The 26,000-nt window shown below is 42.1% G+C and overlaps 2 protein-coding genes across 12 annotated transcripts; both read right to left on the bottom strand.

The window, feature by feature from the left end:
• Positions 1 to 807: 807 nt before the first annotated feature.
• LOC108891381 (NADPH:adrenodoxin oxidoreductase, mitochondrial) lies at positions 808 to 6,123 on the bottom strand. The gene is made up of 8 exons (XM_018688500.2): positions 5,516 to 6,123; positions 4,954 to 5,057; positions 4,303 to 4,398; positions 2,819 to 2,941; positions 2,613 to 2,726; positions 2,314 to 2,415; positions 1,422 to 1,529; positions 808 to 949 (listed from the first exon to the last, which is right to left on the bottom strand). Exons 1-8 carry the CDS (start codon positions 5,595 to 5,597, stop codon positions 842 to 844), a joined length of 837 nt encoding a protein of 278 aa, XP_018544016.2. The 5' UTR covers positions 5,598 to 6,123; the 3' UTR covers positions 808 to 841.
• A 680-nt stretch (positions 6,124 to 6,803) lies between these two features.
• LOC108891382 (nuclear prelamin A recognition factor) lies at positions 6,804 to 25,801 on the bottom strand. 11 transcript variants are annotated; one of them, XM_051067713.1, is made up of 20 exons: positions 25,480 to 25,801; positions 24,675 to 24,747; positions 24,520 to 24,585; positions 24,129 to 24,254; positions 23,897 to 24,029; positions 23,509 to 23,643; positions 22,665 to 22,783; positions 22,064 to 22,196; positions 21,714 to 21,786; positions 21,487 to 21,624; positions 21,232 to 21,389; positions 19,939 to 21,154; positions 18,940 to 18,981; positions 17,625 to 17,712; positions 17,195 to 17,521; positions 15,007 to 17,087; positions 13,645 to 14,889; positions 12,946 to 13,041; positions 12,510 to 12,842; positions 11,910 to 12,402 (listed from the first exon to the last, which is right to left on the bottom strand). In XM_051067713.1, exons 2-12 carry the CDS (start codon positions 24,729 to 24,731, stop codon positions 20,907 to 20,909), a joined length of 1,386 nt encoding a protein of 461 aa, XP_050923670.1. In that variant the 5' UTR covers positions 24,732 to 24,747; positions 25,480 to 25,801; the 3' UTR covers positions 11,910 to 12,402; positions 12,510 to 12,842; positions 12,946 to 13,041; positions 13,645 to 14,889; positions 15,007 to 17,087; positions 17,195 to 17,521; positions 17,625 to 17,712; positions 18,940 to 18,981; positions 19,939 to 20,906. The 11 variants fall into 11 exon arrangements, with proteins under 11 accessions (XP_050923675.1, XP_050923672.1, XP_050923674.1 ...); XM_051067714.1 differs by having other exon boundaries at positions 12,510 to 12,839; XM_051067719.1 differs by having other exon boundaries at positions 22,064 to 22,193.
• Positions 25,802 to 26,000: the final 199 nt, after the last annotated feature.

Raw genomic sequence — 26,000 nt, 5'->3', positions numbered from 1 at the left:
TTTTTCTGTAACTGCAACGTTTTGTGCCAACGAACCAGTCATCACTTCTGTGCTGCTAATATTACACTAAGGGTTTGAGTTTGAAAAGAACAGACGTGTCCATCGGCGTCTAATATCCTTCATTTACTGATGATAGGTTCAACAGAAATGAGGTCGAGGTTCTCATCACCGGCCGTGAACAGAGGCTCGATAAGCCTGAACAAGTTCTGCAGCTTAGCGTCATTTTCTCTGGCAAGGACGAAGGGAAGCCATGAGATCATCAGAGTGAGTACGTACAGCTTTGCATAATAAGTGATTTCTCAACCTGAAGTCTCTCACATCAGCAGAAACCCTTTGAAGAACAGAGCATCTTAACTGGTCGACAGTTTCCACGAAACTCTATATGTGTGTGTGTGTGTGCTATAGGTCTCAATAGGGGATGTTCCGGCTGCCAACCACATATATTTCTTCCTTCAACAGTCTCTGCATTAGTCATACTTGTGTTTCTTGTGAACCTGTATTTTCAGCTCATACTGTACACGGTGCATGTTAAAGTGTGAGGGTTTTTGTGATGTAAAACAAATGAAACCAAGATTTATCATTCATCGATTCCACCTGCAATGTGACCTATAACCTATAAAATTCAAGTGAATAACAAACTGAAAGTGTTTTGGAAAAATCATACATCACAAAAACCTGCCACATCACCCAGGGTGTATAGACTTTTTTATATCCGGTGTAGTCATCTCATTGTTTGTGGTAAAAAGACAACCTTTGACTTCTTTTATTGTGTTGTTTTGCATAAATGTACAACTGTATGGCGTCAACTCAAAATTTATAACACCAAATCCTCAGGTTTTGATCAGCTAACTGTTATCTCGTACCTTTTAAGAGCCTCTGTGACGCCTTCAAAATCAGACACCACCATCTCAGGTCTGGTGTCCGGCAGGTTCACCATTTCTCTGAGCTCCTGTAGACAGAGGAGAAGCTGGAGGAACATGTCTTTTTTTTGGTCACTTCTGGGTCTTATCTACATAGTTTTCTAGTTTTGGAAACACTGCACACACCAAGGTGAGCAGTGAGATATGGAAACTTGCTACACCTGACACCTGAGCAGTCAGATGTTCAGATTAAATAAAAAACAAGTGTGAAGTGTGAAGAATTATACGCTCCATAGTACGTCTGCACCACAGACTAACCTCAGCAGTAATACCACAGAGTCATGTGCTGCAGCTGAGATTGCACAAGCACGGCTAAACAAACCTAATTAACTATGAGCAATGACTAAATGATCGGAAAGAAAACATTAGAATACTTTCCTCACAGATAAGATGAACTGTGTATTCTTGTCCTGTCACACCAAAGCAGGACGAGGTTTAAAGCTGGGGGATATTTCTGTCTTTAACAGGGTCAGTACAGGTGACAAACAACCGGTCACACACCTTGATTGTGCAAGCGACCTGCATGGGTCCTCTCCTGCCCACGATCAGCACCCTGCGGACCTGGCTCCCTGTCAGAGCCTCCAGAGCCGGCTGGGTGATGTCAGTCTTCTGCAAATCAAACACCAGACATTTTTCCTTTTGATGAACTGGATTTCTGACTGGTTGTAGTAGGTGTGAGGTGACGGCTCTATAGAGGGCAGTCTTTGCCTTGGCTGGACAGGTGAGCTGCTCGGCTTCCAAACCAGCTCTTCTTGTTTCTCTTCCAATCAAAACACTGCTTTCTACAACAGAACAGACTAACCTTGATGATTGAAGGGATTTCTTCACATCTTTCCCATGGAAATTCAGGCACGAACATGAACTTCACATTAATTATTACTAAATGTTTCAGCCTGATTTTGTACTTTGGACTGAGTCTGTCCAGTTTCATAGATTTGTTTTATTTTGTCCAATAAGCATTTATATAATCTAGCATGAATCAATATATCATATTCTTACCTTTTTAATGGTACGATTGTGATGTACTACACCACACTGAGCAAGAAGAACTTTAGCAAGAAGCTGCAACATTACAAAAGTGTAAGTGTGGACATCCAGCAGATCTTTAACGAACCAGTCTCTGTAAACATCTTCGTTGAGTCATGAGTCCTGGAATTTATGCAGCTGAAGGTTCACTTCATGTAACATCCATTGCTAACGTTGGCTCTATGATGCTGGTGTAATCTGATTGTTGTTATTTCTCCTAAAACTCACCTCTGACAGCTTTAAAGATAAAGCAGATAAAAGCCTGGAGCCTCTTTTCTGTAAGATCATGCTGTGTGCTCTGCTTTTGTGTTATACATGTATTACTGTATTTTTTTAACCTTATATAACCAGGATGTGTGTCTCTCACCTTTAAAATGTCAAGGGGAGACAGCAGGACTCTTGCAACATCCAAGGCCACGTTGCCTTGTCCCAGGATAACCGCTGTTTCACAACTCAGGTCTGGACTCAACTGAACGGAAAACAGAAGTGTAACAGAGAAACTGAGATTAGAAGATTAAGGAGCAGAGCAGGAAGTAGAAATACCAGAGAAAGATGACTGATCTGATAACCTCTCAGAGCTGATTTTTTTTTTTTTTTTTTTTTTTTTTTAGACAAGCCATCATCCCCTTGATTTACAGGAAACGTTTGTTCGACTGTAATGGATACCTCTCGACAGCTTGGCAGCCCGTTGTACCAGCCCACAAAGTCTTTGGCAGAGTACACGCCGGTCAGTTCTTCTCCTGGCACTCCAATACTCCTGTTTCCCTCTGCCCCGTAACTCTGCCATAAAATACCCCCCAAAAAAACAACACATTAAGACTTTTATTTAATGGTGATTTCCGGTGCTTGGTTTTGATTTTCCATGTTCTTACCAGTACGACTGCATGGTAGGCTCGCTGCAGCTCCTCAACGCTCACATCCTTCCCCACATTCACATTACCATAGAAACTGCAGCGTGTATGTTTGGCTGTCTGTGTGAAAGTGTTGATGACGTTCTGTACGGATGAAAAGATCAGAGGTCTTAAAATAAAAAGACATTGTATTTCAGTCTGAAGGAAAACTGGATGAACACACAGGTATCAGTTTGTTATGGGAACATAAGTAAAGGACTCATCTACCATCAAATCAAGACGACTTCATTTTACAAATTGCTGATGAAAGTGCTGTGAGGGATACTTGAATGTCAGTTTCACTTTTACTATAATCTGTGTAATGATCTCTGCCTTCATTCCTTCACGCAGCCAACACACAGACTTTAGATGTCTGCAGTCAGTCATGCACACACATCCTCAGTAGAAACCTAACTGCCAGTCACATGTAAAGATTAAACACCAAACTCATATTTGCATGGTAAATATGAAGCTACAGACAGTTAGCTTAGCTTAGCTTAGCGTAAAGACTGATAACATGGCTGAAACTGTCTAGTCTGGCTCCGTCCAACAACACACCTCCTAACACCTGGTTTGTCTGTGGTTTTATTGGCAGTTACACAATCAAACACCACCTGGCTGCTTGGCTAATCTTTATGCTAAGCTAGGCTAACCCTACCCTGACCTCTTTGACTGTGAAATGACTGAATTAATTGTTTCAGGCAGTTTTTAGGTCAAAATAAAAGCAGACTATAATCTTGATGTAAACAGTCGTCTTTTCTCACACACACACTCGTGTATTTGTAAATCCTGATCACAACTGTTACAGGTGATGTGGTGCTAAATATAACATCACACCACTTCTGTTCCAGACCGACATTCATCATTTGAAAAACAGAAAAACAGGTTAACAGTGGAAAAAAGAAAAAGTACCGGGAGGCACGCAAATTCTGTTTGTGTGTCTGCCTACACTCTGTGTGTTTTGTTTTTCGTTTTCATTTCAGCCTGAAGGCTGCAGTGAAGGTGGGAATCTTGAGAGCTGGTACTTTCTCCCAGGCCACATTTTCCAAGGCAGTTATTGCATCACAGACGCTGCATCACCTCATGCGATGCCACATTTTATTGCCATACTTGTTTACTTCAAATTACTTTCTTGTCCAGCCAGTCCGCTCTTTGTTTGACACGTTCACATTGTTAGGTGACTGGTTTATTTTCCATCATTTGTGCCAAGGGATTTTCAGACTTACTAGAAGGCCTGAATGAAACCACCTTTCATGCCGCCGACCACAAGAGCTCAAATGAACAGGTTTGTCTTAAATGAAGGTAGAAATCATCAAAGCTCAAAATACAAAGAAACGGTGAAAGCGATATCAAATCAGTCCAACTCTGTTTGGATTACAGCGTAAAACAAAACTGAAAACCTGATGGGAGACCTGTTCTTCTACTATTGAAAGTGACTTGCAACACATCTCGTTCAGAGCAGAGACCTTGACTTCAGGATGATCAGGGGCCACCCCGAACCTGACCAGGCCGAAGGGGACGGGCAGCCGCTCATAAATGTCCACCTCGACATCCTGACGCGCCTGAGAGGACGACAGAGGGAAAAACAGACACAAATATAAACTGACTGCTGCTGATTACAGCTGCTGCAAATGTGCAGTGACTGGAAACAATAACACAATAACACCACGGTCCTTCAGGCAGAAACACAAGATAACACCGGTGTTGGTTTAGCTTTTAAAAACATTATACCTGATAAACATCTGCATGGTATTTGTTCTGATATCAGTGTTTGTCCTTTACTGATCTAACATTTTATCTTGTGTTATTAATTGTAATTGAAAATTTTAATTGTAGAAAAATCTACATATCTTCACATATGAACATTTTGTGCCTGAATATATTTATAAATAACAAATCAGTGGAATTTACAGGCAGGAATATTTCCTTTTTGATCAAGCTGAAAAGTCAAAACATGGAATATTTGAGAATTTTAAACACACAATAAAGAAAAATACGTGTACTGGAGTGTTGTTTATCTTCACCCTTACACAATATAATGATATCTTTATTCATAAATATTCTGTGTGATACAAACCTTGCTCACTACATTGCACACTCAGGAAAACAGGAAATACCTTGATCAGGTGTTGTGCCGTGTAGAAACCTGCCGGACCGCCTCCAACAATACACACTTTTGGGCTGCACGAGTGAAGAGAAGCGATCCTCTGTTCTCTCAGGCCTGCAGAGTCAAAAGAGAGGATTAATCTGAAATACAGCCCTAATCCTGTTTGGAACTGATGCATGTTGCACAATAAGAAAAACAAAGCTGAGCTTTAAATAAAGCATCTTATTCAGGCACTGTGATATAATTCCTCATGTGAGTTCACGGCCAGTTTATCCTGAAATACCATATCATCACATCCCTACTGTACAGTCCACTACGACCTGTTTCAATGGCAATATTATAATATATAATAAGTGCTGCTTGATTTGATATACGCCGAATTGCAGAGTGAAGTCTATTTTTTAAAGGTGAAACATAGTTTTGCAGCTTTGCCCATAAACAACTTCGACAGATGATAGTTAAAATAAATTGATTACATTTTGTATGGAGTTTGGCGCGTGCTCCCTGCGCACAGGAAACCTAGCTCTAAACAAACAGAGCTACATGTCAAGCAGTGAATACAGGCTGCTCACCATCATGAAGTTTACTCATCCATCTACTTCTTCCTGAAATCCACCACCTCAACCCGGAGAACAGGAATTTATGGCCGCTCATCTTCCCCCCCTCTGGCTACAGACGAGCTTTAAACCAAGAATCCTTGAATCCAGTGCGTTAGGGTTACGGTTAGTTTGTTTTCCTGGTATTTTCTGACCAGCTTCGCAAAGCTGCTGCCTCTGCTCCGAGCTTTGGACAGTCAGTGGGACTGAGAGCAAAAGCCAAGGTGAGAAACGTTTATCTTTCCTGGGGAGTTTTCACAGGCTGTGCGCCCTCAGCTAGCTAGCTAATGCTAACACCTATTTACATCTACCTGCTTCGAGTCGTGTTTAAATTATTTCATAATAATAATAAGTTTACCACATAGTTATACACACACAGTCTGTATGTTACAGTATATTCAACTACAGTTTGTTTTCACAGTTGCACCCTGTGTTACACCCTCAAAAGTCCGTTGAAAACCGACTCTTCCGTTCGTAGGTTCCACAGGAGCAATGTAGCTTGTTTTAGCCTGTTTTAGTGCATAAACTGTTCAGCGCTTTTCCACGAGTTTTACCACTGAAAACCAAGCTTCTGCTACTGTAAGTATAATGCTAGGTTGTTTTTTGTGTGTGACAACAAGCGACATTGTGCTTGTATAGTAAAGTTTCTCAGTGAAATCAGAGCATTAACATATTAAGCCTGTGCTGTGTTGGAAGTGCTTTTATTTGTAGAAGCTACTTTTATTTTTTCTGTTACCAGTCATTTACTGATTTAACATTTTGTCTTAGACCCATAGAGTCAGACTGCTGAACATGAACATGGATAGAAAGATAAAATAACACCGGTGCCTGCCCTGAATTTAAAAGATCTCTGTAAAAAAAAAAGAAAAAAAAAGCCTGTTTTTAGGACAACTAATTATTGTTTTGCACAGAGATGTACTGCTGTAACCTGGTGACTGAAAACCTGCTGCACAAACAGGTCTGCAGGTTATTTCCTGTTTTACTTAAAGTAGGCCTGTGAGTCATAAATATGGCCATCTATTTAAGACATCAGCTGAGAGCAGAAGTAGGTTCAGTTATCTAGGTTGTGTGGAGGACATGCACACCCCTTATTAAATCTTTATTTTCAAATACCCTGCAAGGACAAGTTAAAGTCTAAACACTAAGATTAACATTTTACCCCTGGATATTAAAAAATAAGACACTGAGGTGGATTTCACTCCCTCCTCCAGGATTAGGATTAAGTAGTGACTCTTTAGTCGAAGCTTCAAAGGAACAGCACAACTGGAAAAGACACAGGTTTAATGCACATATGAAGCCAGGCAGGAAATGATGCGTCACATCTGTTTCAAAGTTCAAAACAAACAAATACATCAAGTAAGCTGCAAAACAAAAGGTCAAGAAAACGTGTTGCACATTATGGAATAGAAAAATGCTTGCTTTACAGTTTTTTTTAACAACACCACCACTCACGCTCGTCACATCTTTGCGCCCCACATCAACCAGGATGTGGTAGCTGAATCACTTTTCTGCAAACAAAACACAAATTTGTGTATAAAAGGAAATGAGAAGCAGAAGAAGAAGTGAGCTGTCTTTTATGGGCTGAGCTCATAACTCAAAAGACACCTCGATCACGTGTCACACACACCCTGTGTGGGAAACATTCACCGTAAAAGTTTTTCAATTCACCGTCTTTGAACCAAACTTGTAGCATTTACAGAATGCCCCTGAAGTCTGTGGTTTGTAAAGATGTGATCATGTAGGGACGATGCTGAATCCCGTGCTGAGGGCAGATGTGCTGTGGGCTGTTTGGTCCGGAGGCTGTTACAACTCTGGCAGGCCTGAAGCGCTTCTTAAACTGTGAAAACACAGAGGAAACAGGAGTGTGAACACGGCGGTTCTCTTTGTCTCTGCTCGTGCTCGTCATGAGAGTAAGTCTGCTTCATACTCACTCGTCTGCATCGAAAAATCAGAACTCCAATGAAGAGGAGCAGCATGAACGTGAATGCTGTCACACAGAGGAAGATCAAGATGAGGTCAACAATGTGGCTCTCGCACTGTGTCTGCTGGAGATCCATCTCTGTGAGGCAGAGTCAGAGGGAAGGTTAGTCGAGGATTAAATTAAAAATCAGTGTTTGTGCATGTGTGAACTCAGAGTCCCTTCACCTCTCACAACGATAATGGTGCCATTACTGGACTGAGCTTCTCGAGTCGACGTCTGTAATTTGAAGTGAGTCCAGGTGCAGTAATACAAGTCTGTGTCGTCCGGCCCCAGCAGAGACAGCTGCAGGGTGAACCCCTGTCCCGCCCCGACCTCCTCCGGAGTCACCTGAATTCGACCTGTGAACTTTGGATCGGTAGTATCCTTGGTGACTTGTCCTTTGTCCAAGGAGAGGAACACGACGTCTTCGCCTTGGAAACGCCTCTTCAGGTACAGCCCCATCGGGTTCGACAAGGATGTGGAGCATGTGATGTCAACAGATGAGTTCACTCTCTTGACGGAGATAGACCGGGGGTTTTGAGAAACTGCAGGGAGAGACTGATCGTTACTGACTGACTCACCTCACCTCTATAAATGATTATAAAACCATTTATATAGATTAGTATTCACAGGTTTCATATCAGGAAACACCAGAAACAACAATTCAAGCACCAGTGTTAAAGGGACGTAAATAAACACAGATACTCAAGTGGAGCTTTACAGTACCTTATTTACATTTTATGCTCCTTTCTACTTCTACTCTACTACATTTCAGTTGGAAATGCACATTTTATTTTACTAGATTTATGTGACAACCATAATCATTAGTTTCTAGTTAAAATAAGATTAAGATTTTGCATTTAAAAAATGAATTACGTGAAATGCTTTAAATCCCCAGAAGATAAACCTGGCTCCACCTGCAACATTAAAATGCTAATGTATCAGTCACAGGGTATTTTTTTGCAGGAGAACTTTTAGTTTCATTAATTTGACATGATGGGCTCCACAAACAGGAAAAGATGACTCAGACTAATCAAGACTTCTTCATTTTCTGGATCTTAAAGCCAAAAGCATCCATTCTCTCTCTCTCTCTCTCTTTCTCTCTCTCTCTCTCTCTCTCTCTCTCTCTCTCTCACACACACACACACACTCACCTGTCCAGGTGTGCAGTAAAACCTCAGCAGGCATGCAGAGTAATCCCAACACACAGCTCCACCAACGGGCTTCCATCCCGCGAGATGGGCTGCAGGGAGGCTAGCACAGACGCAGCAGCCTGACTGACAGACTAACTGTCACGGCAGTGCTTAAAAAGAGCCGTGTGGTGTACAGAGGAAATGTGGCTCCGGGTCTCGTTACTGTGTGTGGGTGAGTGTGTGCTGTGCATTACATCAAAGATGAGGAAGTGCTTGTCACTGACAGGAGTTTATTTGAAAAGATGTTCCATCACTCATTTCTGTTTCATGTACAGTAGCTGAGTTAACAAGTGACACATAAAGTCTGTGCATCATGTTACATCAGTCTCTCCTTTCACAGCACGTCACATTCACTCCTCACTCCTGCTTATTCTGGAATTAATTACATGACGTGAACGGCTTTGTGCTGTACAGTAATAAGGTCCACATTAAAAAAATCAGTGCAGCCGTCCTTAGATAAAGACTTCCCTGCCTGATTCAGAGGAACAGCTGTTACATTCTCATTGTTTGAACTCTGTGAACCCAGACTGACTTCATGGGGATTTTTTCAGACTTAAAGAGGAACTCCACACATCAGTCTGATTACAGTCTGGGAGAGTTCCTCTGCAGTGATGACAGCTGACTCCAGAGGGAGCTGTGTGGAGTAAATCTGCTGGTGCTGAAGGACAGAAGTTAGAGTGAGACAGAGGTGAGTTTATCAGACCTCTGTGACCCGCTGATCAAATCGTCAGATTTACACTGATCAATATGTACAAATACAAATCATTACATTCACATGGCTCAGTCTGTACAAAGACCTCAGAGATTAAAAGTCAGTTTAGAGTCTGTGTCACTTAAGAATCGTTGATTCCTTTCCCCCTTGATGATCTCTCTTCCTCTGTCAGTCCCAAACAGGAAACACAAGATGCTGACAACAATGATGACGACACAAACACTGCATATGATGGGAATCATGGAGTCCAGCTCAGGGTCCAGCTCAGGGTCCAGACTTTTACCTGGTAAGACAAAACACACATTTCATGACCTGCTGAATAAAAACAATCAAGACTTTACACGCAGAGAAAGTGATGATAATGAGGCACACACACATGTTCACACACATTTACAAGACTCTAAGACCCTAAAAGCTACTCACCAGGATGGGTGTTACCGGAGTGTTTAACTTGTACGTTGATAGGAGATGATAAAGCTGTACCACAGTCTGTCATCACTGCAGCTGTGTAATTTTCCTCCTTCGTGACATTAGAGATGATCAGAGACACATAAGTCTGATGGTCTGAATCACAGATGTATTCTCCTGAACCACTGCCACATGGTATAATGCTGCTGTTTGTGTTATGCCAGGCAGAACTGACGACTTTACAGTCTCCCTCTGCCACATCCTGATAATGTATAGAGCAGGTCAGTGTCACAGTTCCTCCAGCTGCAACTTCCACTGCTTCACTGCAGTTCAGTGACACTGCTGGATGAGAAAAAAGAGAAATGATGTGATTCCTTTAAAAACAAAAAACTATATAATGTATTAAAAGTATTCAGTAAATTTATTTTTTCTATATAAAAATACCTTCATCTGCTGAGACACTGCTTTGTAGAAAAGCAGCAGCAGAGAGCAGAGACAGACACAGGAAGACCATCCTGGACGTTTCACTGTCTTTAGAAACTGAGGAAAGAAGAAGCAGAGATGTTAAGAACTGATGAACTTGATCATGAACTTAACGTCCTTCACCTCCTGCAGCTGATGTCAGGACAGGTGTAACCAACATGTTCCCACACTGACTTGAATGTGCCCGAGGGGTCTGCAACCACAGGGTGATTAAACCAGCCGAACTTTTACCACAGGAGCGAGATGTCACCTGTAACATGTATGAAATACACAGCTTGTGTATTGTGGGATAGAAAACAAGTTTTAACAGGCTGCATCTCTGGTCTGTCTGTGCCTTATTTACTTTTCACTTTTAATTGGCTCTGTGTGTTTGCATGATGTGACTCGACTGAAACTGGGACCAGATTCCAAACCATGGCAAGAACAATAACAGAAACTCCCAAGTGCAAGTGCAAGTGGTGAGAAACGATAAACTGAAAAAAACAACATTCCTGACAGTTTGACAAAAACACATTCGTGGTGAATGAACATGACCATGAGCAGCAGTAACACTGACTGTGTGTGTCCTGTTTGTGTTGTGGTCTTGTAATGTTTAAGCTCTTTATTGACTCTGCAGGATTCTGGTAACTGCTGCAGCTTACGATAAACTCTGCAGGTGTCTGATGATCTCAGTAAACGTGTGGCGTGATCCCTGTCATTAAGAATGAAATTAGGAGGGACTGATGTTTCTTTCTTGTACATTCCTGTGGTTATTCAGAAGCATCTTGTCTCGTCTCCTATTAAATCCTACAATCAACACTGTCACAGTCACAGTTAGGTGCTGCCAGCTGATTACAACACGTTTATTGCTGTTAAACCTCTGTGATGTTACGCTGCACCGTATTCTGTTGTCAGATCAGTTTGTTGTGTGTTTTCTGTTATTTTCTGATAGTGGAGATGTGTGGAGAAAAAACATGATTTGATTAAAGACCAATCGTCAAACATTCTAGTTAAATAACTTCACGAGAGGCTGATCTCTACTGAATTTACAGTAACCGATAGACTCACATTCAGCATGAATCAGTGAACATTCAGAGCCACGAGGAATCAAATCTGAGGAAAAAACTAGTTGAGCAGGCAGAGATGTAACGTCTGTGTGAAACAGTTCAAATGAACAGGTGAAACAGACATAATGAAACAGGATCCACTTACACCTGAGTAAGTCACACAGCATGAATCGCCTCCACCAGCTACAGCAACAACAACTCATACACTCTCTTTTATATCGATGAATACACAGAAGATGTACCTACCTCACTGACTGCTGCTGTCATGACAGAGTGACTCTGAAGAGGGAAATGATGCAGCTGTAACAAACCACACCTCAGAGTCACAACGCCCACAGGTTACAGTGAATGGGAGGCAGGGGAAAGTGAACGCAACACTTTCTCCTGGCTATACGACTGCAGACTGTTAAACCTTTTATCCTCAGACACAACACGTTCAGCACAAACGTCCAGTTAGACTCATGTTTTATATCCAAAAGGTCAAAGGTCAACTTCGCTGTGACATCAAAAACTCTTCTAATGTAGGATCCAGCATCTTTAGTTTAACCCATAATAAAGACTGCTGCTCTGATTTTCATCATTCTTTAATGTGTCACGTTCAGGTCCACACGTTTATGAAAGTGCAACAGATTACAATACAAATTATTAGCCTATATAACTATATAGCCTATATAAACCTGTAGACAGTAACCGTCCTCAGGTGAGACAGAAGTGAGTTTATCAGACCTCTGTGACCCGCTGATCAAATCATCAGATTTACACTGATCAATATGTACAAATACAAATCATTACATTCACATGGCTCAGTCTGTACAAAGACCTCAGAGATTAAAAGTCAAGCTCAAAACGTTTACTACTTTCAGAGACTGTATCACTGTCGTCTCTTTGAATCTTCTCCTTCATGAAGTGTTTGATGAGTTTTCTGCCTTTGTCCGTCCCCAACAGGAAAAACAAAATGGCAGCAACAATGACGGCGACACAAACACTCGATATGGTGGCAACGCTGGTGACCTTCTCAGGTTCAGGTCCTGGTGTGACGGTATCAGACAGAGCCTCATTATCTGTGGATTAAATACAGTCAAGACTCTACATTTATAGAAAGTGATGATAATGATGAACACATACACAATCCTTCATCAACATATACAAGACACTGAAAGCTACTCACCACCATGGCTGCTGGAGTTGGAGTAACTTGTAACTTGTACGTTGATAGGAGATGATAAAGCCATACCACAGTTTGTCATCACTGCAGCTGTGTAATTTTCCTCCTTCATGACATTAGAGATGATCAGAGACACATAAGTCTGATGGTCTGAATCACAGCTGTATTCTCCTGAACCACTGCCACATGGTATAATGCTGCTGCTTGTGTTATTCCAGGTAAAATTTAGAACTTTACAGCCTTCCACTGCCACATTCTGATAATGTATAGAGCAGGTCAGTGTCACAGTTCCTCCAGCTGCAACTTCCACTGCTTCACTGCACTTCAGTGACACTGCTGGATGAGAAAAAAGAGAAATGATGTGATTCCTTTAAAAACAAAAAACTATATAATGTATTAAAAGTATTCAGTAAATTTATTTTTTCTATATAAAAAATACCTTCATCTGCTGAGACACCGCTTTGTAGAAAAGCAGCAGCAGAGAGCAGAGACAGACACAGGAAGACCATCCTGGACGTTTCACTGTCTTTAGAAACTGAGGAAAGAAGAAGAGAGGTTAAGAACTGAGGGTCTCTGTTGTTATTCTCTGTGAACGTCTGTCTGATCTTTACTGACTTTACTTTTGCAGCATGACTGACAGTTCACACAGTCGACCAACATGAGTCAGTAACAACCTGTCAAACTGGTTTTGTGAGGAGACGACAAACAGTCGACTGGATGTAATGGATTTGATTTAGGCAGTTAGATAAAAGGGAAAAGTAACTTATGAACAGTTGAAATAGTTAAAATGAACAAGTAAATACTGAAACAACTAAAAGTATCTACTTATATTCACTGATGCACATCAGACTGAAGAGGTGGGAAACACAGGATCAAACAGCTGCAGCAAAATATTTCAAATACTAAAATCTGAAAGCAGAACTTTTCACTTTCAGCCATTTTAGCTGAGTAAAACATCTTTAAACTAAACTGCAGCTCCTCAGAAAACTGCACATGAATCTGTTTGGATCAACAGCTTCAATCACTCTGATTAAACCAAACATGGACTCCACACTGATTCATTAATCATTAATCATTAATCAGCACAGCCTCATACACTCTTTTATATAAAGGAATACACAGAGAAAGACAGACGTACCTCATAATGAGCAGAACAGGGAGTGATACTGAAAACATAAAAAAAGATCAAAGCGTCAGACAGTGAATCTGAGAGTTTCCTGGGAGTGGAACGCCCACACATTAAAAGACAGGACGACAGGGAAAACGGGGAAATGAGCAGCATCCTGTCTTTTCCTCTTGCAGTTGTTGTGAATATCTGCTGACGTCATTAAACTTCTCCATGTTTATATTCAGACACTCACAGCACACACACATCATTTAACACGCTTTAATACAGACAAGTTCACAGAGACTTCAGACATTTATTTACAGTTTCCTCTGGTTTCTTTCCAACAGGAATGAAGCTCAGTGGAAAAGTGGAAACTTTCCATTGGAATTAATGGGAATATATTTGAATTAACGGTAATAACTGAAATGTAGCTGAAAAACAAACCTAATCTTGGTTAAAAGAACCAGAATGATGCTCTGTTCATTCCTCCATCACATGCTCAGGTCATTTCCAGAAACCTGAGCAGACATCTTCTCTCAGCGAAACAAAAACTGATGAGTGAACCATTAGTTTTCTATTCCGTGTTAAGACAAGCTAATCCAGCTCTGGACTCAACACACTGCCAGAAAGAAAACAAAAATGTTCACATGGCTCAATCTGTACACCAACATCAGCCATTAGAAATCATCCATGTGGTCTCTACTACCTCACAGACTCTTTCAGTGCAAAGTCATTTTAAAGAAGAGAAAACGTTCACACATCACTCCTCGAGGAAGTTCCTGGAAGTGTAGCGGCCACAATCAGACTTAATGGGAGGAAATGAGCACTGTGGTTTCATTAGGAACACTCTGGACTCTGTGTTAAAAGCTTCCTCAGAGGCAACCACAGCCTGTATCAAGAGCTGGGTGGTGTACTGAGACAGAAGATATCACACAACACAACTGAGTCGTACTTATCTGAATGAGGAGACAGAATTTCATGTGTAGAATTGGTGAATTGTTCCTTTAATCCAAACCAATCATCACATTTACACTGATTAATACTCACAAACACAAGTCATTACATCATCATGGATCAATCTGAATGAACACAAACTGTCACGTTCATGTTTCATTCTGCAGACAGGTGATTGAACATGTGACTGAGCTCAGTCAGGAGCTCCTCAGGTTGGAGTCTGATGATGAGTGTGATGGTTTTCACGCTCGCAGCAGCGACGACAAACAAAACATATGACTGGCACCTTGGTGTCCTGCTCCAGTGTTAATACGACTCCACCTGACAACACAAACACACCTGTCAGTACCTGTGGATTAAACACTGTCCAGAAAGTGATGATAATAAGGCACACACTCATTCACACACACTCAGAAGCTGAAACTGAAAGCTGCTCACCGTTATAGATGTTACTGGAGTGTTTAACTCGTACGTTGATAGGAGATGATAAAGCTGTACCACAGTTTGTCATCACTGCAGCTGTGTAATTTTCCTCCTTCATGACATTAGAGATGATCAGAGACACATGTTCCTGTATGTTGGAGGTGTTGGTGTGTGTAGGAGAACATGTCACAGTCTCCACATGAACACATGAACTAAACCTGCAGCTGAACATCGACAACAAGTTGAGTTTTTTGTGAAATTTTATTCATTGCAAACATCAAACTTTCTACACTGAACATTTGTTAAATATAAAGGATGCTGTGACCTTCTAGTTCCTTGTGTTTCATGTTTGTGTTGTGTTTTCTCCTCAGTGTGTGTGTGTGTGTGTGTGTGTGTGTGTGTGTTGCGGAGGCGGGGCTGGTGGAGGATTGACACACCTGCAGCTCATCCACTCATCACTGCTCCAGTACTTCAGTCCGTCTGTCCCTCCACTCTGCTGCAGCGAGTTCTGCTTCACCTTCATGGTAACAAGTGCTGATGGCTGTTGTTACATGTTGTGAGTCTTTAGTGTTTTGTCTTGTGTTTTTAACATGTCACTTCCTTCGATTGTCTCTCTCTGACCTGTTTGGAAGCAGAGAATGAAACAACATTTCATTGTTCTGGGTTTATCTCTGGTTTTTGCTGCTGCAGCTAAAAGCAGTGAGAGTGAAGCTGCACTGTTTCTTGTTGAATAACATCTGGAAACAGTCACTTCCTGAACTTGTGTCATCAGTGTGCGCTCACACACGGTGACAGTGAAATAGTTGTGGGGGAGTGTTGTGGTTTGGAGAATCGCCAAGTTACTTGCTCATGTTGGGAAGTGCAGTTAAGACCTGCTGCTGTTTCTCTGGGTGAACGATGACAAAATCCAAATTCCAGTGGTCAGTCAGTGGTCCATTTCTCCCACTTTTAAAGAATCTGCCAGTTGATCTGAGCTCACGCTGACACTGTCCTGCTTTAAGAGGAAACTGAAAACATGTTTCAGCTTCTAATTAGATGTGTGCGTGTGTTTGTTTTTTCAGTCTTGATCTAAGATCTTGGTTTTAATCCAAGTGGTGAGAACGAGGACAGTAAAAAACAGAAATGTCAGCAATGTGGACGCTCCCTGTGAAGGAATTCATCCTCGTTAAATATAATGTTAGGACGGACTGGGGTTTTTATCTTGGACATCCCTGAGGACAGTAAGAAGCATCTCGCCTCATCTCCTCTACTGAATACTACAGTCAGCACCATGTCTGTGAGAGAGATACAAACACAAAACTTTGTATGAGAAAAAGAAGGTTTTGGATCAGATTCTGGTTCAAACTCAGCAGCACCAGTCAGGTCTGAGATCTAAAATCTAATTTTGATTCAACTAAACACACACACACACATTTGTGTGTAGGAAAAAGAAAGCATTCGGATATAATTACAGCTCAGTGTGAGGCTGGTGTTTGTTAGAGGACCTGGTCAGATGCCGACAACAGACACGGTACACACCTTGAACGTGAGACAGAAAATACTTAAAGTCACGAGTTGATGATGTGAGAGCAGTGAACTGTTCATGGTTTAGAAAAAGGATGAGGCAACTGCTTATGTTTCACCACTGATCTGAAAACTGAGTCACACTCGACATAATGAGGAGACTGAACGCCATGTTTAAAATTAAAATGTCCCTTTAATGAAATTGACTTATTATATTTACATTTATTTACAGAAATCTGAAAATGTGACTGGAAGAAAAAAAAAGATAAAAAAAATAAACACAATAATATATTTCTTCACAGTTTGAGAGGCAGGAAGCTACACAGCCAGCTGTGGAACAGCCCCCACATGTTTATATATACATTAAACAGACTGATGGAGACTGTTCGTCTCAGACTCTGGATCACTGTAACCTGTGTGATTTGTTTTCCTCGTGATGGGTTTGAAGATTTTTCTGCCTCTCTCAGTTCCAAACAGGAAAAACAAAATGGCAGCAACAATGACGGCGACACAAATGCCTGATATGGCGGCAACGTTGGTGACCTTCTCAGGTTCAGGTCCTGGTGTGACGGTATCAGACAGAGCCTCATTATCTGTGGATTAAATACAGTCAAGACTCTACATTTATAGAAAGTGATGATAATGATGAACACATACACAATCCTTCATCAACATATACAAGACACTGAAAGCTACTCACCAACATGGCTGCTGGAGTTGGAGTAACTTGTAACTTGTACGTTGATAGGAGATGATAAAGCCATACCACAGTCTGTTATCACTGCAGCTGTGTAATTTTCCTCCTTCATGACATTAGAGATGATCAGAGACACATAAGTCTGATGGTCTGAATCACAGCTGTATTCTCCTGAACCACTGCCACATGGTATAATGCTGCTGTTTGTGTTATGCCAGGCAGAATGTAGAACTTTACAGCCTTCCACATCCTGATAATGTATAGAGCAGGTCAGTGTCACAGTTCCTCCAGCTGCAACTTTCACTGCTTCACTGCAGTTCAGTGACACTACTGGATGAGAAAAAAGAGAAATGATGTGATTCCTTTAAAAACAAAAAACTATATAATGTATTAAAAGTATTCAGTAAATGTATTTTTTCTATATAAAAAATACCTTCATCTGCTGAGACACTGCTTTGTAGAAAAGCAGCAGCAGAGAGCAGAGACAGACACAGGAAGAACATCCTGGACGTCTTTAGAAACTGAGGAAAGAAGAAGAGATTAGAAGAGTTAAGTATAGATGAACATGATACAAACTTTTTTCAACACAAAGTCCACATGTGTGGTCTGTGTAGGATCTGTTAACTAACATTCTAACACACAGATGAAGCAGCAGAAGAGTTGATCTGATATAATGTGACTGTAAACAGGCTGGACAAACAGGCATCATCTTGTCTGCTGATCCTTAAACCAGATACCAGCCTCAGAGGACCAGAACAGAAAGTGGAGGTGACAATACGGGCTGAAAAGAAAAGTCTCCAGACACCTGGATCTGTTTGTTATTTAGCCTTTGTAACATAACAACATAATGAGGAGAGTTAACGTGGTGTTTCTTTAACTTTGTATTCTCATGAACACAACACCTTAAGTTTTACTATTAAGTGTCTTTACTTCTCAACCATCAATGATCTACTGTCTCTCAGTCTGAGGATCATAATTAACTCATAAAATGATTTATTACACTCATTGCCTCAGGTTAAGACGAGTGGTGGAAAATTCCTCTTTTTAAGGTGTGTGTAGCTTTTCTATTATCTTAAACCTTTGACCTCAGCTTCAGGCGGACATATTGTATTTTACTCCCCTGATTAATGATTAATGATTAAACCAGAGCGTTAATAAATGGTGGAGTTTTCTCCAGTTGATAAGAGATATGGACAAAAGTTATTGGAGTAGTTAAATTAAATAATAATAAAAAATACAATTGGGTGTTTGTGTGTAGGAAACTTGATCTTCAGTAAATTAACCGTCACAATCTGCAGTTAGTGAACAGTGCTGACACTGAGCGACTGCACAGTGAACACCTTTAACAAACATTTAAAATCTGACGTGCAAGAAGTTTAGCTCTGCCAGCACCGATATCAGGATAATTCAACATGATGAATGTGATTTAAATAGTTAGAAACAAGGATGAATGAAATCTGAAACATATGATGAAAAACATACATCAGACAGAGAGAGGTTAAATCACACAGCTACAACATTAAAATGCTGTTTACATGAATGCAACATGAATAATTTAATCAATCTAATATTGATATTTAATTATTCACCTTTCTCAGACAAATCTGATTTTTTAAATTTATTAAAGTTATTGATCTTTCCTCCACCTGTGGATTAAACTAAACTGCAGCTTCAGTCACTGATGAAACCAAACATGAACTTCAGACTGATTCATAAAAGCAAATCAGCTCAGTGTGACAGGTACTCACCTCATAAAATATTCCCTCTGATGTGAGCATCAGGGAGCGACTCTGAGGAATGAAGTGACAGGTGATTAAATCTGGCGTTTATAAACTCTACTCTGGAATTTCCCGCTAGTGAAACGCCTACAAAGTTTAGGACAAAGAATACCAAAGGGAAAAGAGAAAGGAAAGACACAGTGCACAGAGAGCTCACGGAAGTGTCCTAAACAAAGTTCAGCAACAGCCCTGAAATGAATCCTCCTTCATTTCATGTTGAGGTCTGTTAATACTGTTAATGAGGTGTTGATGTGGAGGCTTTAACAGTTTGTGGTGCTGTTGAGTGAGTGCAGACTAAACAACAGAAAGAGTTCAGAAACAGCAGAAACTACATCCTCCAGTTAAATCTACACCTCTAAAACACTTTAATAAAAACTGAACATTAGAACAGATTTCACATGAATGAGAAACTGTGTATTGGATAACATTTATTACAGGACTGTACTGTATCAGACTACATTAGTTTGGACTCTAACCTGTGTGTTCACAGTATGTTGTATAAACACTTTCATTTTAGATTCTCTCAAAGCGGCTCAGTTATTGTTCTTGGCTCCACCGTCTGTGAAAGAAGCCTTTTCTCTGCTGAATGACAGTTGGTGCTGTTTTTAGTGTAGAGGAAAAAAATTCCATTCAGTTAGCCAACAGTAGCTCTACGACACAACAACCTGGTGTTTTTACATTCCTGTCCTGGACGTGCAGCGACAGTAGTGAGCAGGTGATAGCGGGCCAACATTTGAACTTCAGAGATAAGTTTATCAATTCCTTCATCCAGATCAATGCACTGATATTGGCCTCAGCAAGACATGAAAATGTTGAACTGTTCTTTCTATTCCTCTATTACCACTGAGATCTACAGGAAAAAGCAGCGCTTAGATTTGAGAGCTGCGTTTTCCAGTTTTGTCAGTGATTTGACTACAAAGTTTCAGTCAGTATAGTTTACAACACTGTTAAAAGTTCAGTCTCACTTACCTTTACCTGGGAATTTTGTCGCTCCTGATAATCCACAGACCTATTTCATCTCAACACTAAAAACTGCTGTTTTGTGGATCAGCAGCGACAGATCTGATCTCTGATCAGCCTTGCAGATAATTATTAACCTGGAAGGTTTATACAAACATCATCCAGACACTCTGCACTGTGTTACAATAAAACGACACCACATTTGTTTGTCAGAATATTTTAGTGTGTAACATGTATGACATGTATGATCTCGCAAAACAAAGAACAAAAACATGATAACTTAATAAAAACAGTGGAATGGAAACAAGGTGAAATCATGTTGTACCATTAAAAACAATGACACCCTCCTCCAAACCAAACACTCACTGTCAGGTTCAGTGCTTCTCAAAGACCTTTGACCTCTCTTGAACCAAAGAGCAGCTCGACTCCACTGACTCTGACTGTTGAGAGGAGACGGTGACTCTGTTGCATAGCTGGCACAGTGGAGACTAACAGAAGCATGTTTAATGTTGGACGGTTTAGATGTGGAACACACTGGACTCTTTAAATGTACATTCAGTCTCAAGTTCAGCTCATCAGCTCCAGCTGTGCTTATTGCTCTGGAAATCAACATGAATAGTTCACACTTGCTACTCAGACTTCCTCATTTCTAAGAACAGCTGAAGTGACTTTTTACCCATTTGTTTTTCAATTAGCCATTATCTGAGCAGCTCACTGATATCACTTCTTACTGTCTGTGTGTTTTTCTGGACTCCAGATCCGTATTTCTCCACAGGCCCAAGTCTGGCACAGAGGGATCCACCGTTTTGTAAATACAGATGTTGCCCCCCTGTGGCCAAATGGAAGAATTGCACCTCTGGAGACTTCTCCCTCATTGGTCCATAGTGCAGCGTGGTGTTCGGCACGTCCTTCATGGTGCCAGCATGAACGACGAGATGGTCCGAGCAGGATAAAAAGGAAGACCACTTCCTGTTCCCTCACCACTGCATGTGTGGGGGCTGCGCGTGGATCTGACCCTGGTTCTTGTACTGGGTGTGCAGCAGCATGCCGGCCTGCGAGGAGTCCTGGCCCTGCAGCCAGTCTTGGTAGAGGGTGTGCAGGGTGGGGTTGACCTCTGGGAGACGGACCGGCAGGCTGCTGTAGGCGTCCTCCATCTGCTGAACCAGGGCTTTATCCACCCGTCCTCCCACCTCGCTCTCTGCCTGACCGCGGCCGCTCAGGCACCCTGAGTGGACACATGGGAAACACGTTACACCTGCTGAACAACAAATATGTTTGAAGTCATGATGGTAGCAGAGTTACCTCCTGGGCAGGACAAAACCTCCACCAGCTGGTAAGGCACACGTCCCTTCCTCATACGGTGAACCAGGGTCTGGATGTTCCTGAAACCATAGATGGCGGCAAACTGCAGCAGAGTTTCTCCGTCTCGCTCCAGCGTCACTTCCTGGAAGTCCCTGTTCCTATAAACCCGCCGACATGGTGCACGGCAGGAGAGTTTTCAGACAAAGAAATCATATCTGAAGTAACATGAAGTCTCAGAGTCCCGGCGTCTCTCACCTGAGGGTCTTGTATGTGATCTCGTGGACGTCCAGACCAAAGAGCTCTTTGGCAGCGTGTTTGAACACGTGTTCCAGGAAACCTTCAGAACCTCGGCCCTCGTGCCTCACCAGCGCCACATCTCCTGCATCTCCCAGTCTGCAGTCACACAGGAAACTACTGTGTCAACAACTCTGAACTGAACTGCATTATTTCAGAAGAAGAAGAAACCTAGTTCCTTTACTCACACTTGGTCCAGTGGAACAGAGTCCAGCTCCTCCACTGAAACCTTCCTCTGCTCCATCAGGTAATAAATCTCCCCTGAAACATCAAACATCACTGTTACTACAACTTTCTACACCTCGACCTCTGCTGCATTTATTACTGGAAGAAGGAGATGAAGCCGTGCTGAGGAAGACTGGCAGTGAAGTGGACTTTCAGGTCTTTAATGGACAGGATGCAGACAGGAAACAGAGGGAGAGAGTGGGGGGTGTGACAAGCAACGCAAGCTGCAGATTTCTTTTTTTAGGCAGCTTCCTCTCAGAGAGAACTGAAGCACAGAGGAAGGCAGCAGTGTGTAAAACAAAGAGGACTGAACCTGAGGTGAGGACACAGTCCACATCTCTGGTCTCCAGCAGGCTGTTGTAAAACTCCTCTCTGACAGCCTCCAGCTTCTTATCGAAGCAGGGAGCCACCACCACATGGTAGACCTTCTCTGGACTCAGCTTCTGCTGGAAGGAGAGGGACACACATAACACACATGATAAGGCAGAATGCTTCCTGTTCTGAACCTGGTGTGTGAAGCATTTTATTCATTACCTGCAGGCATACGCTGCTTTTCTGTTTCATTTCACGTTAGATCTGAATAATAGAAACAGAATCTAACATTTGTTTTGTACAGTCATGCCATTCACTGGGTGTGGATAAATATTCCACTGAGTATTTGGCTTTGACTAATCCATCTCCACCTGTGGCAGCCAAAAAAATCTCTTCCTCATTATTTAGTGATCGTCTGCTGAAGACAGATTGATGCTTCCAAACAAATCAGAATACTTTAAATGATTCAGACTGGGAGAACAGGAAAGATTTTTATTTCCTCCATCTTAAGTCTTTACTGATTCTGTGCAGACAACTCTAACGTTAATGTTTAACGACACCACCACCACTGCGAGCGTCGGCGGTGAAGTAATGCTGCTCACCTGCTGTTTGGAGAAGTAGTCTTTGACCAGACAGCCCATGATCTGCTGAGGAGACCTGGCTGTGCAGATATGAGGGGTGACCAAGCTGCCCAGGACACGCTCTGAGTAACGAATCCACCCTGCACACACACACACACACCAGCCTGAGTTATTAAAGTAACCCTTGTACTGTAAGATTAGACACTTACATGGAGAACAGCACAGACATACAGGCTATAACAAACTGAATACTGTCCCACACATCTCTTAAAACGAAGCCGAGCCGGTTCAGAGAGTCTAAATTCCCAGACTTTCAGTGTCTGGAGTTGTGTAGTGCCGCCCTCCATGACCAGCGGTAACCCTGGACGTCTGCACATACTGTGAATTCAACAAACAATAACAAGCCAAGAGAAAGCTCCTGGGTCCTATCTCTCGTGAAGGGAGTGGTGAAAGAGAAGCTCTCTATCTTCCCCCACCAGCTCTCCACCGCTATCATTGCTTCTAAAACAAGCTCTGCCCCCCCCGTTCACATGGCGTACAGATGAACTCTGTGGGCCATCAGGAGATCAGGGGACGCTGAAAAAACTGGAATTACCCCTTCAAAGTTGTACACATCTGCCAACCAGGCATGTTGCAGGAAATTATCCTGAGTTCTGGTCAGTTCTGGTCGGCTTTTATTGTTTAAAATTCTTGAGTTATAGCCAAAAACCTTTCATGAGGTCACAGAGATCTTGACCTTTGACCACCAAAGTTCATCCTTGAGTCTGACTGGAGGTTTGTTCCAGACGTTCCTGAGATATCACGTTCACAAGAACGGGATGGACGTGTGGTGCATCCGTGAGTCCAGGTGAATGTTTGTGCTTACCTGGGCAGGAGGAGGTGAACATGGGCAGGGCGTGGGAGTCGTGGTGCCTCCTGCGGTACCTCTGAATAAACTCCTTCTGGCTCTCTAAGATGCTGAAGCCTGCCGCCAGAGTGGTGTCAAACACGTACTGCACTCCTGTATGCAACATCCAGAGGGCAGAATACAGAGGAGAATGTTGAGCTTTCATGATAGATGCTGATGAGGAGATGGCAATTTCACCACACCAATAAAAGAATGTTGCAGAAAGTCAAGTTTGAAACGTTTTAAATGAATGACATGGGAATCAAGAGCAATAAAAAAACACTTAAAGAAGACGGTGAGAAATTGATCCCACATGAAGCCAAAACCAAGTCCACAAACACAGATATGTGAATGAAAACCAGCTCACCCAGGCTCTTGAGGAAGCCACAGAGTTTGTGGGCGGCTTCACTGACGTCCAGACCAAACTTGACAGCGAAGAAAGGCAGGGACTGCGGACAAACCGACGCAACCAGCACTTTGTGCTTTGACACGTCACACTTCTGACAGAGAGACAATGGGAATAATACAGCGTAAGGTGTAATGTACTGCACACGTGCAAACAAGACAGCTCCTCGGCTTTCTCAGGTTTCGTGTTGTACCTTATTGAGTGCCAGAACCCGCTCCACTTCCTCCAGGCTCTGCTGAGAAATCTTCAGGCTCTCCTCCTCTGACAGACAGCCATCACAGGAAAGACAAGCACTCAGCAACAACTGGGATTCATTCACCTGAGGGGAAAAAAGAAGAGTGGCGAAGGCTTTTAAGAGAGACACAAGGAGTTCTCCAAAGAAACACTGGATCCTACATTTACCATGATGCAATTTGTCCTAAACCTTCCATGCCTTTTATTAACTCCACACACTTCAACACAGGCTTCCTGTTATACCTTTGTAGAATGATAGCACCCCTTTATTATTCTTTCTTAATGTACTGAATAGATGAAACATCCCATTAGTGAACAAACCATGAGGACTGATTTTGCTAGATCATTACCTGCCCATTGACGTCATCTCTCTCCTGCTGTGAGTTGCCACCCTCATCACTCTGTTTCTTGTTGCACTGTGAGCAGATTGATGATTAAATTAAAGATTACCAAGGTGCAGTTTTTTCTCTTCCAGCATTAATATGAAAAATGTCCAGATATTCACCTGTTTGGTGCAGTTCTCACACTTCTCCTTGCGCTTTCCTAAGTTGACCTCTGACATTTTCCTTAGTGTTTATCTGTAAAATTATAAATATATATAGATAACAGCAGCATCAGCCTCCCAGTGTCCCCACTGAAGCAGTATCATAATGAATGCGCCTGCAGCCTGCTGCTGTGTTGTTTTGTCAACTCCACCCTCCTCTGGATGTCCCCTCTGTCCTATCACAACCAGCCATCATCTTATCATAAACACAACAGCTTTATAATGATGGGAAACTTGCAATGAACGCAAACTAGTATCCTGTCATTAAAATTTAAATGGTTCGCGTTAATTATACACACACACAGCCAACAAAAACAGCCATAAAGCCCACTGCAGCACATTATGTTCGCATTAGGATTAAACAGACAAGTATGGGCTGGAAGTTATCATCATATGAAAACCCACATATTGTGTTTATAAATACAATATGTCAGTCTTCTATGATATAAAAGACGAAAAATGTCGGGTCTGTTTGTGAATACTTTACTATGACTGTGCTATAACCGTGTAGTCGGGGCTGTAACTATACGATTATTACAGCCACGACTATCTAAAAGGTTCAAAACGTGGAACGTAAAATAGTTACGTAAATCTTTAGCGTTAACAACGCGAGTTAGAAAATATGCAAATGCGTTACAGGCCTTTCCCCCCCGGTGGTCGGCATTTTAGTCACTGTATTGGCCTTACATTTTTAAACTGTATATTGGTTGACCAGTATGACAGGACGTGCGTGAACAGTACAAGGTCGAATTTTACGGTAACTCACCGGACGGTAACTATTTCACTGCTCTTTCAGACAAAGGCATGGGAAAAATGCAGAGGACAGTCACCGCTAAAGGAAGACAGCGGCACTGACACCGCACAGCAGGTGAACTCAGCAGTTACTCAGCACTCTTTCACTTTCACGTCGAGTCGTCTGTGGACGGCGCCACCGCTCGCGAGCAGCCCCGCGGTTATTTTATAACATAGTAACTAAGGCGTCGGGGCTTCTAGTGTTCATGCCAGCGCTGCCTATGTACGTCCGACTCCATTGTATACCCCGGCACGACGTGTGCGCATGCGTCAACTGATAGGCGCTCTGCTCCGGAAGCTTTGACTTTTCTGAGTTTTTCTCAAACTGACCGGCGGAGCTATGATGAAAAAACGTCCTCGTGACTTGACGCGGCAGATTTTCAGTATGAAAACTCAAAATTGGCCGGAAAGTGTTTCCTCTTTCTCATGATTTTATTTCAAAATATGAGACAAAACAAGACGAAAACATTTGGTTATTGTCAAAAATGGTGCAGA

Source organism: Lates calcarifer, unplaced genomic scaffold, assembly GCF_001640805.2.
Source record: "Lates calcarifer isolate ASB-BC8 unplaced genomic scaffold, TLL_Latcal_v3 _unitig_1936_quiver_1145, whole genome shotgun sequence".
Classification (NCBI taxonomy): Eukaryota; Metazoa; Chordata; class Actinopteri; family Centropomidae; genus Lates; species Lates calcarifer.
This window is presented reverse-complemented; position numbering and strand designations above follow the sequence as displayed.